The sequence below is a fragment of the Electrona antarctica genome, assembly GCF_951216825.1.
Source record: "Electrona antarctica genome assembly, chromosome: 6".
NCBI classification, from domain to species: Eukaryota; Metazoa; Chordata; class Actinopteri; order Myctophiformes; family Myctophidae; genus Electrona; species Electrona antarctica.
This window is the reverse complement of record NC_136811.1, coordinates 38,933,678-38,952,922: the sequence shown is the minus strand read 5'-3', so window position 1 is coordinate 38,952,922 and position 19,245 is coordinate 38,933,678. Positions and strand designations below refer to the sequence as shown.

Sequence of the window (19,245 nt, the reverse complement as noted above, 5' to 3'; positions counted from 1 at the left end):
TTTGGCTCTCTACCTTTCACTCTCTCCCTGGACTCGGCCAGTCTGTTGTGATAATATGATATGGCACACACAGGGCCAGGCATGACGTGTGCTATCGTTCACGCTCTGCAGCGTGGCGGTGGCATTGTTCTGCCGTGCGTCATACTCAAGTAGCGCTACCAATGCCTTAATAGTGGAACCCAAAGCCCTTTTTCCATCTTGCCACACCGTGGCAGTGCAAGAAAAAGAAAGCATACTATTTATTGAAAGATTTCTTTTGAAAGTATCATTTGATATCATGTTGCTGCAGTGATCACATGTTTCATCATAGTCACAGTACTGTGGAATCCATCTAATGCTGCAATATATGCATTGTCACATTCACGTTGATGGACACACTATTATTAAGGAGTTTATACCTGGTGGCTTGATTTGATCCAAAATGATGAATGCGTGCATGGTATAGGTGGTGATACAATTTCTCCCCCACCCAGATGGAACTTGGTGATGTCTGTGTTTTATCTTAGGAGGAGAGGGAAATGCCGAATTATTAGAGCGTGAAAAGGCAACGGCAGGTAGAGAGGTACAGGGTAATAACATCCTTGTCCTCTGAAATGAGTCTGTCATACTGTAGCTTCAGCCTCGCCACCCTACAGGGTTATCTCCAGGAACCAAGGCTGAGAACTGTGATGTTCGGCACCTCTGTATCACTTGTTTATGCACTCAGAGATATATTGTGTACTCCCAGGGCACAGAAAGTCTCTAGAGTATAATGCATAGGTGGGCAAATGCTAAAGTAGCACTGCTAAAAATGGAATTTGGAATATTGCTTGCTATTTATGTGACTGAAGTCAGCAAGTAGATGGTCATTGAAAACATTGCATTTTTTTTTAAAATAGAGGCTCAGAGCTACAGAATGAGATATCACTTGCCTAGATTGACGCAAGTGTTTTGTAAATATACCTTATAGAAAGTCAAATTGGAAACAGTAAAGACTATGCCTATGGTCTTCACATTTTTGATTTGGAATGATTTCTCAGCTCAAAATACACCTTTGAAAAACCTGAACACGCTGATGGCCATGCGCCTTAACGCATCAGTAGTGCCGGGAAGTCATTACTACTCACCTCTGTGCAGGATGACTCTCTGTTGGGTCACTTATACAGTATATAATTCTCTGATAGCCTAAAACGTGTTAATGGCAATGCAGATGTTAGGAATAATAATGAAATAGAAACTCGTGCAGAGAATCTTAATGCCACTGGGAATAATAGTGACCTTCATTCATAAAAGAGAGTACGGCATGTGAGTAAATGGTAAATGGGGAGCAACAACAACCAAAAGAACATTTTAATAACTGGAGGCTTAAAGTGTGTGTCTTACATGTTCCCATTGACGCAGCGGTAACCCCACAGGATGCAAATTAAATGTCTATGTTCATCCAAATGTCTCTTTAGAGCCCCCTGGCCCATTTTGACGTCAGCTACAATCTCTGTCCCAGTCAGACATTTTGGTGTCTCAGATTTAATTGATGTTTCATTGCCAACGGTTTAACAGTTGCATTATTAATATGCTTCAGGAAAATCAGATTTTCCCTTTTTCCATTTCCTTTTAGACTATGTATTTTATTTTACTCATTTTAGCGAACCAGGGCATCGCAGATAAGCTCAACTCATATTTTGTTTTCTCAGATGGACATTCGGATAAAAACATATATTTTTCTTCTATTTACTTTGTCATCCGATGGTGTCATGAACCATAAATAGCAGATCTACAAGCTCACAACACGTCTCATTGCAACGCACTGTGATCTTGTAGATGTACAATATTTGGCGAACACCATTACGAAGGGTTATTTTATAAGCATAAATATGAGTTATTCACAGTTGTTGTCAAGGATTTTATTTAACTGATAACAACATGTGCTGGTGCTACAGCATAGAAAAGCATGGAATTGTAACCTGCTGAATTGCCCTCATACGTGAGGCCAATACAATGGAAAGCAAAGGTCACAGCAACAATCCTGACAGAATAACTAAGAACCCATCTTTCTCTCTCTAAAGGACCTGATGGCCATCGACCTGGAGCCGTATCGCTTCTGTGGCGTCAACATGACCGGCTTCCGCATCCTTAACGTGGAGAACCCCCAGGTTGCCACCATCATAGAGAAATGGTCCACGGAAAGGCAGATACCACCCAAACCAGATTCGGGTCTCCTGGAGGGCATCATGACGGTATGTTTTATTTACTCTTTAGTATTGGATCTGCTCAGGATGTCCATGATGCCAGGGCAAAAAAATAGCACCAATCATATTACATTCAGAGTTTGTACGTTGGTTTTAAGCACACACTGAGGTGCATGGCTCCTACTTCTAACCCCCAAAGTTGGCCTTGAGCAGGTGTATGCCACCACGTTTCCTCTGAAATGAAATTAAATGAAATGATTACTATATTTACCCAGGGTATCTGGGCTAAGCTCAAGAACTTGTTTCCAGCCAGGCCCTGCTCATAGAACATTTCATCGTAGTGGTTCAATGCCTTGTTCAAGGGCACTTCAGCAGTGGTAATTTTAACGTGTCGGACCGCTGATTCGAACTGGCGACCTTCCGGTATCAAGACCGCTCCGCAATCCGTTCGGCCACCGCTGCCACTGATACACAGTCGTCAGCCACTTATCACCTGACTGGAGTTTCACAAGGAGAGTGTAACATGTGCAAGAACATGCCCCTCACAGTCCCGCTCCCTGATGTGCATCCTGATGTTTTCAAGTGGGTTCAACATGGCCCCACACTGTCAGGCTTTAGCATTTGTGTCCACAGAAGTAGGCTTTTGAATTAGAGTGTGACCCCCTCATGCAAACATTAAGTGCATTCATTAGAGGAGTTAAAAGCAAGAGTGAGTGGGGCCATAGCTTAGTGAGTAGAAAGGCTGTCTGGTAATCAGAAGGTCACCAGGGTTAGGACACTAACCCCTAACAGCTCACTGTGACCATCTGAGCAGCCATCAGCTGGGGCGAGCTGAAACAGAATTTACAGAACCGCATTAATACCTGAGGTCGATTCTACAATTTACAATTTGGGCATTTAGCAGACGCTCTTAATCCAGAGTGATTTACAGTAAACAAGAACAACACATGGTAATTCATCAAATATACATAAATAGTCATCAAGGATCATAACAAGTAAGCTAAGAACCTAACATCCGTCTAACAGTAGAATATCTGTAAAATGAAACTATAAGTATACACTAGAAAATGCCATTTCTATATATGCTATCTAAACTACATAATTTTAGACTTTGCATATGCCTGCAAGGTCGTCATGGCCTTCAAATTCCTTCAAACAGTTTTCTGAAAAACGTATGTTGCTATATAGTCGCGATTCCACAATCTCGAAAATGACATACCGGTATTCTTGAAAACTATATATACAGAAAGAAAACTAGAAGAGCTGGTATATAGTGACGCATATTGTGGTGTATTTCCACACCTAAAACTCACTAAACCGTAGTAAACTCTAGAGAGATGAACTAGGCTAAAGCAAACTTGTAGAGTAGTGAAAAACCTCGTCAAAAAGCATCAGATCGGATCGGAGAAACACAGACAGAGAGATGAACTGAAGATCCATGTTGACCATTTATTCAATCAAAGACAGAGTCCAGAATGACAAAAATAGCATAGCTTCCCCGTAGGCCTTGGTCGGCCCACGGGAGCTCCCAGCAGACTGACCTTGGTGGCCAGCCAGCTAACACTGAACTATTTTCACATTGACAATAATGACATGATATACTTTTGCATAGACAGAGTTGAATTAACATACAGATCAACAGATGGCAGAGAGACAACAAATGGCTGTCCCACTGTGTGTTTTGATTCACACCTGTGACCAACTTCAAGCAGTATAGAACAAAGCTTTAGCCACAGGGTACTTCATGAGAACCTCTGAGGTGTTTGCTCTCAGACCCAAGCACTTCTGACCAGACAATATGACTCCACTTAACCTGTAGTACCAAAATGTAGTGTAGTTATTGACAGAATATAGCATTATGGCCATATGGACTATATTTACGATTCCACACTCCCCCCTTATGACAATCACAAGATTGGCATACAAAACAATACATATAGTCCATATTCAACTGTAGTACACCCCCCTTTGACTCCATCACAGCCTACCGAACACACATTAGGAAAAACAACAACAAATGACAACATTACACAAAGTTCCCAAAATGATTACAACTGGTTCAAATTACATGTTTACGTTCTTCTAAATGATTCTTCTTCTACATAACCACAATTTCATCAATGTACACCTAGCATCACTTTTCGACACATCACGACACTCACAATACCCTGTCTGTAACTTCAAATCACTTTTTTTAACGAATTTCACATAACCTTATCGATCAATGATAGAAATGAAACTTTAAACATATACTGACATTAAAATCACCACAACACTTTCATCTTAACCCCTTTGTTTCACTTTGAAACACCCACTTTTGTTTGGAATAATTATTGGCCTTCAATCTTAATAACTAAACACCCAGTTTAATATGATATTAAGAGTAAAACATAGCCATAACCTTCATTTTCAAATAAGTTTTTCGGACATGTTTGATAAATTCATTCATATTTTGAAACTTCTCCTCCAAAGGCTTGGTAAGCGCGATGCGGGGAAGGGAGTGGGACAAAATAAGTCCGATGCCGATACGATCCTAGCCAGAGGCCACCTCCTGCTTCAGACTAACAAGTCACAGTTCAACTTACCCAGGGTACTATCGGGTTACGTTACTTATCCTGACCCTAACTTTTCAAGTAACTACTTGATGAACGCTAACTCCCTCACGTTTAAAGGCAAAAGTTCTCTCAATAATAACAAAGAAATCTTGCACGTCGTGGCACCCTAACTGCCTCTAGTTGACATTATCGTAAACTAAATTTAACACGAGAAAAGAATAATCAGCTCTACTAATTCTAAGACGATTTTATACTGAAGCGTATGAGAGGGGCACCGGGATCTCGGCCGTCTGACACAGAGCATCAATTAATCTCAATAAAGCTAAAATTATTTAAACATTCTCCAAATTACCCCATAGACTCTATTTCTTGAATCAACTTCTTAACTAATTTAAATTCCACAAAACACACAAACATCAACGTATGCCTATATATACGCTGAATAGACTCACATTTAGACACACTTTTTGAATACAGATAAAGACTGTTGAATCTCTCCATCTGTTATTGATAAACTTCTTATAATGTCGCATTTCTCATTGTCTCTCACCTCATGTGTTTTACAGCCATGCGTGGTCAAACAGAAGCTGCATGAAAGTTGCCGCTGAACTCGCCGCCGTCGCCCTGCTTCCATTGTCCCATCCAACACAGCACCATACTCCCCCCTCCAGACATTACATGAATATGAAATATCACATAAATGACTGGAAAGAAAAACATGAACGCACGTGTAGCTACAGGCCTCATCGAAACAAAGAAACGCCGCAAAACGAGCTCGCAGATCAGCTGCTTCTGAAGAACGAAATGAACCCGTGGTCGCCGTCCGTCCGTGACCACCCCCGCTGATGAATTGAAACACGCGCTGATCGCGCTCCCCTCCCTGAGCACGCCGTGATGAACACCCCCGGTCCGCTGCTCGGTGAAGGCCGTGCATCGATCCCCTCGGGTCGGAGATCCGCTGCTCCCCGCCGAGACGTGAAGAGAAGAACGGTTCCCGCCGACGCGCTGTAGAGGGCCTCTCCCACTCCTGTCCGTCGCCGAGTCCAGGCCGCTGATCATTAGAGATCCGGAGCGCACCGCTTGCGCCGTTGTCCCCACCGTCGCCGAAGAGAAGACCACTCCTTCCCGCTGTAGACGAACGCCGTTTCGCCAAAAAACAACCACCAACCACCAACCGCCAAAATTAGACTGAAGTATCCAAAAGTCCCCGCCGGCTCTCTGCTGCCTGACGCAAAAAAAATGCATCAAAGACACCGGGTTTCAGGGCAACATCTATGTCGTGTATTATCTACCTACACCTAAAACTCACTAAACCGTAGTAAACTCTAGAGAGATGAACTAGGCTAAAGCAAACTTGTAGAGTAGTGAAAAACCTCGTCAAAAAGCATCAGATCGGATCGGAGAAACACAGACAGAGAGATGAACTGAAGATCCATGTTGACCATTTATTCAATCAAAGACAGAGTCCAGAATGACAAAAATAGCATAGCTTCCCCGTAGGCCTTGGTCGGCCCACGGGAGCTCCCAGCAGACTGACCTTGGTGGCCAGCCAGCTAACACTGAACTATTTTCACATTGACAATAATGACATGATATACTTTTGCATAGACAGAGTTGAATTAACATACAGATCAACAGATGGCAGAGAGACAACAAATGGCTGTCCCACTGTGTGTTTTGATTCACACCTGTGACCAACTTCAAGCAGTATAGAACAAAGCTTTAGCCACAGGGTACTTCATGAGAACCTCTGAGGTGTTTGCTCTCAGACCCAAGCACTTCTGACCAGACAATATGACTCCACTTAACCTGTAGTACCAAAATGTAGTGTAGTTATTGACAGAATATAGCATTATGGCCATATGGACTATATTTACGATTCCACAATATCTCAGAAAAGTTTGACGGGTGCTGAACAAAAAATATACATACAGAAAGAAGGTACGTTTATTTAGAAGAATCAACGTTTCGACCCTTCCGGGTCTTTGTCAGGAATGAGGACACAGAGAAGTAGGTGTGCATTATATAAGTCAACAAGCTGTCTTTGCAATGAGGGTAATCAGGGTAATCAAGTAACACACCCACCACATCTACTACTAACATCTACATCTACATATACAGCTAACATACAAAGTTGTCAAGCCCAGGACTAGTAGAAGAATACTTTTAAATTATTTAAGTGGCACTAAGGCCAATTGTGTGATGGTAAGTGACCCCTACCCACAGCCACAGCCATCAGCTGAAATAATCTTTGCCCTTTATTCCAGACAGATGCAGCTCTGACCTATGATGCGGTCCACATTGTGTCCGTCTCCTACCAGCACGCCCCACAAATGACTGTCAACTCACTGCAGTGCCACCGGCACAAGCCCTGGAGGTTCGGAGGACGCTTCATGAGTTTCATCAAGGAGGTGATGCGAATGTTCTGTCTGTCTGTCTGTCTGTCTGTCTGTCTGTCTGTCTGTCTGTCTGTCTGTCTGTCTGTCTGTCTGTCTGTCTGTCTGTCTGTCTGTCTGTCTGTCTGTCTGTCTGTCTGTCTGTCTGTTGTGTCGCTGAAACCAGCCGATCTACAAGCTCCCAACACATCTCATCCACTATTTTCTATTTTCTATTTCAATGTCGTACCACTGACAAGATGGCAATTCCTGAAGCTAACGCTTATGACGAGTTTAAAGTGCATGTGCCATGCCCTAATATTATACATGAGGGTTAGTCACAAACAAGATACAGCTTTGGCAGACAAACTAAGAAAACTAGAACAGGGAACATAATACACATACCTGTACATTTAACTGTGACAATACAATGCTAATATTATTAAGGCATGCCTGGCATGCCTCCAGGCAGAGATTTGCACTCTACTGAGTGCACTATAGTATCCATGTAAAAATCATCCACACCCACACAAAAGCCATGACAGACATGTCAAAGCAGTGCTGTTGTCACCTTTGTGTAATTCCCGGTATCCGTAACCTATATTTCCAGATGGCACCTACATACTGAAACCATCTTTGAAAGCACACAACTTGTAGCCTATAATCGGCTCACATTCTGTTCAATATGAGACTCGAAGAGTGACTCATAGCCGAAGAATCAGGCTTGTTTTAAAATAGTACTGCTGTGAGCAAGCACAGCAAAGCTCACAGAATTCAGTTCAGTCTGACCGGGATAAGTAAGTGTAGGTAGGGGTTACCTCCATCAGCACCGAATGTAACTGCCGGATTCACCTCGGTTTGCCCAGCAGTAGGACAGCGAGTCTCTCTGTGTGTGTGTGTGTGTGTGTGTGTGTGTGTGTGTGTGTGTGTGTGTGTGTGTGTGTGTGTGTGTGTGTGTGTGTGTGTGTGTGTGTGTGTGTGTGTGTGTGTGTGTGTGTGTGTGTGTGTGTGTGTGTGTGTGTGTGTGCATGTGCATGCAAGCTTCAGTGCCTCTGCGTGTGTCTGCGTCTGCACGTGCATGTTTCTTTCTGTTGGGGTGGGTTTGCAGGGTATCAGGGGATGGTAATAGGGGGCAGTAATGTGTTTTTCCCCTCATGGGGAATCAGGCAAAGGAGATGGTTGTTAATTAACTCCATGGTCTGGAGGGAAAGCGCGTTGGAGGCGTAAAATGTAATTAAATAAAAAGGGAAATACAGCCCTTGCTGATTGTGTTTGTGTTTTAGGTGTACGGGTGTGTGGGTGTGAGTTTATTTTCAGTGAGTGATAGGGTGTTATAGAATGTGCAGTATGTGGGCTGGTTAGTTTTGTTGGACTATGTTTGTCTATGCTCATCTGCTCATTCACAATATGGTATCGGCGCTGTCAGGCAGAAGCCTTGTATCTCCATACTTTAACTTTTTATGTTTTTTTGTTTGTTTGTTTTTTTGTTTGTTTATGCCCTACTTCTTTGTTCAACAGTGTCAAAAGTATGTGACATGTGAGCTTGTAGATTCAGTTCACAGTAGTGCAACTCCAGTCCTTGCCGCCCAACAGTAAAACATATAAAGACATCAAAGATTAGCCACACACTCCTAACTGCCGATGCCAAATATTTATTAAGAACAATAAAAACATCGTTTTGGATAGCGATGCTGTCCGATGACCCTGAGGAAGGCAGCATCGATGTCCGAAACGTTGGTGTATTACCGTTTTTTTTATTACATGGCTTGGTTGAATGCTTGATTCTGATTGGTTCTGATTCTGATTGACCGCTAAATTCAGTGGTCTGTTATTTCGCTCTATAACAGTCCGATGCCTAATCAAACCCTCGGAGCACCAGCTGCACGGCTGCGCCCCGCTGATTTACTGCTGTTTCCAACATGACAGCCATGTAAACGCACACACAATGTCATTTGTAGCTAAACATTGCTCTCAAAAATGTTTTTGAAAACATTTGAGCGAGAAATGGACGAAGCAGTACTCGAAAATGGATTCTATTTGATCAACTCACTTCCTTGTTTTCCAACAGTGCCCCAGCCCTGCAGCTGGGCAGACGCAGCCAGCGAGACACTTAAGGAATACTTTTTTTGTTTTGTTTTGTGTTTTGGGTCAATTGATTAATTTATGTTAGGTAGCCATGTAATGAGCGGGATAATATCTGGCTAGGTGGTCATTGTCGGGATATAATTCACCTTCAGGGTGGTTAAACTCCCTGTCGGTGAATTATCTCCTGACAATGACCACCTAGCTAGATATTATCCCTTACTTATTGTTCTCTAGTCTAGTCTAGTCATTGGTAGCTAACTAGCTATGAGTGTGCGGCTACTCTTTGATGTATTTTATAAATATTTAACCAATGAAAATGATTAACTATTGATTATGACCAAATAACTACATTGGATGAAAGGAAAACCTGTTTCTTTTTTTAAACTACGGCAACGTAACAGTTTTGGACATACAAGGTTTGCGCTACCGACAGAGACAATATTTGATGTAAAAATGTGTTTAATATGATATCAGTATAACATATAACTGTTTTTTCCCCCCAGTCCCATTGGGACGGTTTGACGGGCCGGCTGTCATTCAACAAGAGTACAGGCCTGCGCACAGACTTTGACCTGGACATTATCAGTTTAAAGGAGGAAGGCCTTGAGAAGGTAAATCACCATTGAAGGGCTAGAGTGCCAGAACATCTATATTTTATGATGGACCTTTGGGTTGCCATAGCAGCGGTCATCACACGTCTATCCCAAACCCTGTTGGTGTTGAATAACCCTAACTCAAAAAAAGAAGAAAAAGGGGTATTGTGACATGTTGTGAGCTTGCAGATGTCATCATACGACAAAGGGTATAAGGGCGTAAGTGGTTAAGTGCACAGGTGTCTCACACATGCAATTTCCATTTTTGGCATTTAGCAGATGCTTTTATGCACATCGACTTACAGTGCACGTGCAAGATCAGAATAGAGTCATCACAGTCACCAGACCTTACAAAATATAATAGTATATCAAAATGCAATAAAACTGTAAAAACATGTATAAAAATAAAACACAGACATAGTAGCTGTTGAGTTCACAAGAAAGTAGCCTTGGGAACCAATGGACAATGGAAACAAGTACCCAGGACGTTTTTATGTTATCTTTTTTGTCTGACCTTTTTGTTTAATTTTTACTAATAAAGTATTAAATCAATCAACCAAACCCTTGGTTCTGAGTGCCAAACAGGGAGGCATCAGGTGCCATTTGTATAGTATTTGGTATAACTCGACTGGGGATTAAAACCTGACCTCCCAATCGCAGGGCGGACAGTCTAACCACAAGCCACATGAGCTATGAGTTCATAGTTTAGCAAAAATGAAATAGCATTTTCAGTAGAGACTGCTTTTCTGATTGAGCGATGTTGTTTATTCCACAGAAGTGGCACATGATAGGAAAAGGGCCCTATACAGATTGCTTAATTATTATAGAGACACAGAGGTAACCCACGTCTGTGATCTGAGTGCATACGGTGGAATGTAGGGCCTGAAGAGGTCTCTTAGGTAAGATGGAGCAAACCCCATGAACTGCTTTATACAGTATGTGATGTTGGAGGCTTGGAGCATATTCTATCTCAAATGAATGTATAAATTACGGCTGAATCTTTCATATTGCAACATAAAATGTGTCTCTTAGTCGAAGGTGTCAGAGAGTGCAAGATGATTACTTGAACTCTTGGTATTAGAGCACAAATCCCTACAGGCTGTAAGTGGAGTACTATAGTTCAGCACTAAATACATTTTGCGCTCAACATAAGTGAGGCTCCATTAACAGTAGCATGAATAGAAATATGAAATATTAGAATTATGTGGCTTTTGATGCACAGAACATAATGCAAATCTGACAGTATCATTTACCTCCTAACAAGGAAGGAAATTGGCTGTTTCAACATAAGCACAAGTTAGTGGTTCATAAAACAAATTGGATTAGGGTACACATTAGGGTGTTAATTGCAGTCTCTTAATGGTAATTTGAGGTGGTGCCTTAAATGCAGTTTGATGGTAATGGGGTGTATAAACACTTTTTTTTTTCTTTTGCCAAAAAAGGGGGAGGGGAAAAAAGGAAGTGCAAGGCTGGTAATGTAGAACTTATTTTATTATGTTGTCAGGGAGAGGACCCCGTAGACTATAACAGCTTTGTCTACTAGAGGTTTTTCATACATTATGCATACATCAAATAGGGATAAGTTCCATTATGACTCCCTCAAGCTCTCCCTAAAGGCTGACAACTATAATATCTAGGGCTTTTCCGCTTGTAATGATGCTGCGCAAGAATGGAGCTTGTGATACGGCTAATTCTTTTCTGACATCTTGTCCTGAATGCTGCACGTATGCGAATTTGTCTCACACAGCCATTTTGTCTTTTTGATGGCGTGTATGTCTTTGTCAAGTTTTACACTCAAGCAAGTATCCAGCTGTGCTCAGTGGATTGTTAGGATTTTGTATGCATATCCATAGAATCGGCTTTTCTAGGCTATTTGAGCCTGGAATTGTGGACATGTTCTGACTAATCCAGTGTAATTGAATATTAGCCCAAGTTTGAGCTCATCCTGAAATAATGAAGAGGTTTCCAGAGTGGTATTTTCACATATACTGAATATACTCAGAGGGAGGGACCGATGGAATAGACATGGAGAGCTTTCCCTGTAGTCGCATGGGTAAATAACATGAACATTGCTTCTGTGGCTAATCGTGTTTAATGAATTGAATTAATTGTAATTGGGCACAATTAGAAAGAATGTTGCAAAGTGGATGGCATTTTACAGATAGTTTTTAAATACTCTCTCCTCGAGTCCTCTTTGGCAGTGTGACAAAGTGTAACTAATGTGTAAATTACAGCATATGCTTCACTCTGGATAAGACAGGGAGGACATTATCAGGCATTTTTCATGCTGTCTGTTCTAGGATAGTGTGTCTTTAAATGGATCCACCTCAAGCACAAGCCCTTGTGAATATTAAATGCTGTGTGTGTAGTTATATGGAGGAGCGAAGAGGGGGGAGAGATGGTAGGGGAGTTTGGTTGGAGAGCTTCAGTTGCAAACGGAGATTGTTAGCGACAGCCACAGGACTATTTGTGGTAATGATATGTTCCTACAATATTCAGAGCTTTTTGCCCGAAGGCTACTCTCATATATAACTCCCTTTATTTGTTCAGATCACTTGGCTTATCTTAGTGCAATTACTCATAGCAAAACTTCTCCCACATTGTAATCCGGTCTTTCATGCCAGCAACCCCATGCTGTTTCAAAATTAATTGAAGCCAATTGTGTTTTGCTATACTCCTCGTCCTAAGGGCAGAACACTGCAAAGATACAAGACCTGAAATAGCCACGTGAACACACAAGGACGCTTATTGGGGTTGTTATTTTTAATTCAGTTGCGTTGGGATTTCTCTCGTCAAAAGCAGATTATGAAACAGTTTGAAGCCATATACACATGGCTTTGCCAACAAACTACGCATTTTTTTTTATTGAGAAGTGCACACGTGTATACAATGAATGCTGTTGTATAGTATACACATCAGGAACAGAGCATGTGCAGAGCATATTAATGAGTGAAGGAATGTTGGTCAAGGTGAATAAAGTGGGTTTTCAAGAGCCATCTCAACCAGTATGTGGTACTACGCCCACCTCTTGAACCCCAGTGTGTTTGTTTTTGCTTGTTAATTCTGTACTTGTACTTATTTGTCATGTAAGTGATGTGTTGCATTTCACCAATGAATTGGAATCATGTCTGTCCCAATTGGTACAATAATGTCTACTTGGACTGAAGGATGAACTGATTAAAAGTAGGTGGTCAAAGAAGGTCATATTTGTGACATGTGACCTAAAAAAACACGTTAATAAAACTGTGATGCAGTCTATCTAGTTGAATCAAATTTGAATTGGATGGAACTTACTGGTTTCTTTTCACTAAGGTGCTGTAGTTGAGTGATTTGGTTAAGACTTCTTATTTAAAACTGGTCTAAATTTGAAACTAGTTTGCCAATGAATATGCCAAGTATAAAGCAAGAGGCTATACATACCGTGAATATTGTATAATGTACTCTTGATTAAAAAAAGGTATAACAGTATAAAGGTAACTCAGCCAATCAGCTAATCGTTGCTGTTGGGCAGAAACCTTTAATCACCATTTTTAATTTCATAATTTCTTTCATTTTCTAAATTAATGTCCTAGAAGAAGCAAAAATGGCTCATAACGCTTTGCATACCAATGCATTGCTTGTAGATCTACAATCATTTTGTAAGTGGTTATGTATGTCTGGGTTTTAGAAATGTTGAACCAATATTTGAAGAGCTTTTGACCAAATTAACTACATTGGTTCCATTGGCTTAAAAGTAACCATTTTGGACTTTGGACAATTAAGGTTTCTGTCTGACACAGACAGTGATCCCACTGGGAGTGGTTGAGGAAAACACTTACTGTAGCTACTGTTCATGCCTTTCATGTTCTGCAGGTGGGGAAGTGGAGTCTAGCTGGAGGACTCAACATCACAGAAGCGCCTAAGCGCAAAGGCATGAACATCACTGATTCCCTGGCTAACCGTTCCCTCGTCATCACCACCATCCTGGTATGTACAGTAGAACAGTTTCATGTCAATGAACAACCCCCAAACTAATATGTATACATCCCCCATCTGAAAAAAGAATAACAACAATATTTTGTGCTAGGAACTCAACATTTCCATTTCAAGCATTTCAAACATTTCAAGCTCTCTGTCTACTGAGCAATCTTCGTTCCTACTCTCACCTATGGTCATGAAGTGTGGGTCATGACCGAAAGAATAAGGTCGCGAATACAAGCGGCCGAAATGAGTTTTTCTTCGACGGGTGGCTGGCACCTCCATTAGAGATAGGGTGAGAAGTTCAGTCATGCGAGAGAGTCACTGCTTCTTTGCCTGGAAAGGAGACAGCTTAGGTGGTTCGGGCATCTGGTTAGGATGCCTCTCGGGTGTCTCCGTGGGAGGTTCTCGAGGCACGTCCCACTGGGAGGAGACCCCGGGGCAGACCAAGGTGCAGTTGGAGGAAACACATTGACTCACTGGCCTTGGAACATCTCGGGATCCCCCAGGAGGAAGTCACTAATGTTGCTCTGGAGAGGGAAGTCTGGAGCTCTCTGGTGGAGCTGTTCCCCCCGCGACCCGACTACGGATAAGCGGGTGAACATGACGTGTTGTGAGCTTGCAGATCAGCTCAAATTGTTGATGTACGTATGTTTTAAAGTGGTTAAACTGAGTTTGATGGTGTATTTATTTATTCAAGGAGCACCAGTTTGAGAACCAAGAACAAGGTTTCAAACTGACAACAATAACATTCTAAATCATATTTTTACATAGACCATAAAGCATTGTGAATCTCCATATAACATGCCGGAAATACTGTGCATAACTGAATAAGGTTTTAGCACTATGCATTATACTATTTCACTTGCATGTTTTGTTTTTTAAATTGTACTCAGCTATTATCATGCCATTCACCAAAAAATATTTAAAAACTTTTGATAAGCATCTGTGTCATTAAGTGCCATGCTGCAAGCGTGTACATCTACTACTTTTGAACAATTTAGAAGAATCTTGAAAGTGTGAGAACTACTGATTTATCCCTATTCTTGAAAAGTTGACATCATTGGTGAAAATAAACACATGAAGGAAATACCCCATTTACCAGCTCACAGTATGTATGTTAGTAGTAGTACATAGCTGTTTGTCGTGAAGAGATTGGTGTAGAGGCAAAATAGGGAGGAGAACAAGTATACCCCTGGGGAACACTAGGTTAACAAAGTGTACAAGGTTTAGGACCGAGCAAAATAAAAAAGGGGGAAGCAACAACGTGAGATACTGCACTGTTCAGTTTCATTAATTACATGCTCGGTTTGAAATAAACAGGTGCCCTCCCCCAGCACTCGCATTGTATTAATTTGTAGATCCTGTTTTGTTTTGTAGGCGTACTTAAGGCTGTCACTGGAAGCTTGTAGATGGCTCTTTGCAGAGATATCAGGGTGGCGCTGACACAAATGGTCCCCGTAGGCCCCTTTTAGACAAACACAACACTGATAAACACCGTCATTATGCCCGGATTGGACCACTAGCCTGTTATTATTACTGAGTGAGGTTTCAAAAGGTATACAATTAATGCCTATCTGGTAACAGCAGCCATTTAAATTCTGTCTTAAAGACAAGCAATGGAATGAGGATTCAGGTGGTTCTGCTACTAAATCGGGCATTAATATGCCATTGGCTGTGGATATTTAATGAGTCTCGAGTTTCACTGAGGTGTAGTGGTTCAACTACATTTTGCACAGCGCTAAAAGTTTTGGCATAGTATGAAAAGGATTTTCATACTATGTATGAAACTTACTACTAAGTTTAGGCCCATTTTGTGATACCCCGCTATTTTGAGTCTTTTAGGAATCATCCGTTTTAGATAATAAAAACTGCAACCGAATTTCTAAAGAGAGTTTTCTGTTCTCGTATTAATCTCAACATTTTCATTCAGCTTAATGACATAGCAACTGATTCAAGTGATGCATGAACAAGACGTCTGACAGTTTTATAGTGATAACATCTTAGAGGAGATTAAGACACTTAATGTGTTTTTCTCTTTCACATTAATTGTTTGCACTCCATTGCCTGTAATGTCTCGATCTGTGCAGGCCCCCACCACCCTCCTCTTTCTGTTATGTACGCGCATGCTGTGCAACTGTGCAGGGTAAAACCAGTGTAAAACTCTTTGATTTGAGTCCAAACCTTGGGGAATAGCAAGAATTGGAAGGCTGGAAACAGATGGTAATGGCTTTTTGCCTTACCATGCAAACTTTTTGATCAAGTTAATTGGACAAGTTGAACAAAGTTTGCGGGGAAGCACTCACTCTCTCTTTCCAAATACACTGTCATCAAGTATTCATCAGCTATTACTTATTTAAGAGGCCGTCCTAATTGTAATGTCCAACTGGCTTCATAATTGGGATGGCAAGCAATTAAAGATGCTATTCCCTTCACTTATGGTGGTTTTGGACATCCATATTATGTCTGGTTAAATACCACACTAGTACGCTAGCTTGTAAAAGCTATTCTTCAAAGGCATCAAACATCAAGACAGTGCAAACAGTGCATTCCATGCATTTAAGTGATTTCCATTTTATTTCCTCATAACATATTTTTATATCAGTCCTTCGCTTCTTTGTCAATGAAACCCCCCATCCCCCCACCCTCGTAAAAAGAATAATGATTTTAATAAGGAAAAAACAGTATGTGTGCATCTTTACTTAGAGTCACATAAGCCATGGATGGGAAATACAAAGCAGAGGTCACCTTCACAAGAGAATGAATTACTCTGCCTCTAAGCAGAGTTTATAAATTATACGTCTAGCCATTGAAGGCAATAAATTGCATTATAGGCCATGCATAAATGGACCACCATGTGTTGAAATGCTCAGTCTATTTGGCAGAAGGAAATGGCGACAACGGCTAAATAAAGGAAATCATTTATAAGCTATATTATTTCGTAGTCACTGTCAGTGGTTTGGTTTTGGTCTCCCTTGTAAGTCCGGTGACAAGCGATGAAGACAACATCACAGGCATGCTCTGTTTCACTGCAGCATTCTGTTCCCAATCAAGCTTTTTTATGACCCAAATTATGAGCATCGAGCCAGGATATTACAGCGCAGTAAAGACTGTCATCTCCCTGACCATAAACTGAACCGACCTGTGCACTGACAGCATGGGTCAGTGGGCAGTTGTGTGTATGGGGGTTGACAGGGGCTTTAGTTGGCTCAACATGACAAGCACTTCAAAAACAATAGCACTCCCTTTCTGTGTGTATCCCCTTTCAAATCTTATGAACCATAGTATGGCATGTATAGTCATTTGCGATACATTTTCACAACAGGAGATACAGCTCGCACTGGAAGCAGCTCAGCTCCCCTTTTAGACATGTTGCTAATGTAAGAACAAAGCTAAGCACTCGTACATATTTTAACACGCTCTATAGCCACATGCCGAACTTAAATCTTGCTGTCGCTCCCTGTTAAATGCAACAGTGACTTTTCAGCTCAGATCACTTTGCCTCAATTAAGGTGCACGCGCTGAAACAAATTGAAAAAGCTGACCTCAACGTTGGTTTCCATTTGATGTTTCGTGTCTGTGCAGGAGGAGCCATACGTCATGCTTAAGAAGTCTGACAAGGCGCTGGTTGGCAACGACCGCTTCGAGGGCTTCTGCATCGACTTGCTGAAGGAGCTTTCCAACATCCTGGGCTTTGTGTATGAGATTCGCCTGGTGCCTGATGGGAAATATGGCTACCAGGATGACAAGGGCCAGTGGAACGGGATGATCAGAGAGCTGATTGAACATGTGAGTCGTACTGCATTATTGGATCAGCACAAGTACCACTGCTTTTATCACACCTGTGACCTTGGACCTTGTCCTTCATGCACCATAATACATTTCACTTTTGTAATCCCACGCAAACTCTTATGCAAATAGTTGTGAAATATTTTATCTTAAGTGAACTGACCCAAAGATGATATTGAACTGTGCAAGTTATGTCTTCCTCAGGCGTAGCCAGTGATAAAGATATGATTGAGTACAGGACATGTGGAGACAGCAAAGCTGTCAGTTACATTTATGGCACAACTCTGTCAAAGTTGCCTTCAAGTTTCAAGTCTGTTGATGTCATTGATTGAGACACAAACCTCAGCTTTGAGATAAAATAAAATAAAATAACAATAAAATAACAATAAAATAGCAATGAACAGGTAGGTATACGGTACTGTATATGCTTAGTATGCAGCAGACCACATCAGCAATCATAATGTTGGCAGATAGTGAAAAATTACTATGCTAAAAAGAAAACCATCAAATGCCAGGAAACAGGCCTTGCATTGAAAGCAACAATGACGGTCCTTGGCTGGCATTTCATAACAGTACCTCTCATTGCCCTCCCTCTGTCCTCGGCCCTGTCGGGTCAGCACTGCACTCGGCTGGAAAAGTTGTAATAGCTTAAGTGGCATTTAGAGGAGAGTCTCATGGCATGAGTCAGTGGCTAGGTGCGGAGAAGGGTAGGAAAGGTGGGCTACCGCAGCAGCACTTTATCCCCCCCTACCCAAAGCTTTTTGCTAGATCTGTGCTGATAACGGTAACCTTGAGGGGGAACAAATGGATTACTGGAGGTAGAAAATGCTGGCAGCAAATGAAGATGCAGGCATTCATCATAAGTAGACATTTACTTTGGATTTCAACTTAAAAGTTATGAGTGGTCAGAGAGGAGTATGTCCTTAATATTTTTATTTTATTCTCTTTTTATCCTATTAAGTGGCTTAAGAGGGACGCCCGCTGGCTTAGTGCTCCAGGCACATACTGTACCACATCAGCCACATACCGATCAAGACGACCTTTGCTTAGTTATCTTATCTTATCTTATCTTATCTTATCTTATCTTATGATAAGATTATTATCCAAACTTAACTGAGTGTGGACTTTAATACAAAATTGTTGGTATTGCCATTTAAAAAATCACACCTATAACGTTGAAATCTTTGGTACCTCATAAAGTCGTTAAGTGTCTTGTTCAAAGGCATATTCATCTTTTTTTTTGTCCCTGTGCCAATTTACCAACCCTTTTGAACCTGTATGGCTTTCCAGTCACATTCCCACTACACGTTATAACCAGTGTTTGATATGTTTCTGTAAAAGCATGCTTTTTTTAAATAATTTTTTAAAATAGCAAAAATAGCAACTCATGATTCTTCTTCTTGTCGTGTCCAATGACTCGTGACGCAACATGTCAGCTTGTAGATTGGCTATTTGTTGGTGTTTTATTTATTTATTTTCACAAATCAAATCCTGCAAATACATATGTTGTGAACATGGATTTTAGTCTAAACACACAATTCTTATTTACATATCTGATTAAATTCATGCTTTTAATTGACAGTTTAATTAGAATTTAACCCTAGTCACCTACAGTAAAGTAAAGTAAGTGGATTAATTAACCGCTGTCCATGTAGGAGGGACTTAATTCACAAATAATTACAACATTTTCAATCGCAAAATTAAACATTTATATCGTCGCTGTCAG

The 19,245-nt window shown here is 41.2% G+C and overlaps 1 protein-coding gene across 1 annotated transcript in view; it reads left to right on the top strand.

Annotated features, from left to right (window-relative positions):
- The window catches only part of grik3 (glutamate ionotropic receptor kainate type subunit 3), a gene marked incomplete at both ends in the record, with an annotated part of 119,931 nt that overhangs the window by 68,088 nt on the left and 32,598 nt on the right, over positions 1–19,245 (top strand). The window contains 5 exons of the mRNA XM_079502968.1: positions 2,043–2,213; positions 6,988–7,131; positions 9,684–9,791; positions 13,626–13,739; positions 17,316–17,519. Of these exons, the coding sequence (XP_079359094.1) occupies positions 2,043–2,213; positions 6,988–7,131; positions 9,684–9,791; positions 13,626–13,739; positions 17,316–17,519 (741 nt within the window). The remainder of the gene's footprint in view (positions 1–2,042; positions 2,214–6,987; positions 7,132–9,683; positions 9,792–13,625; positions 13,740–17,315; positions 17,520–19,245) is intronic.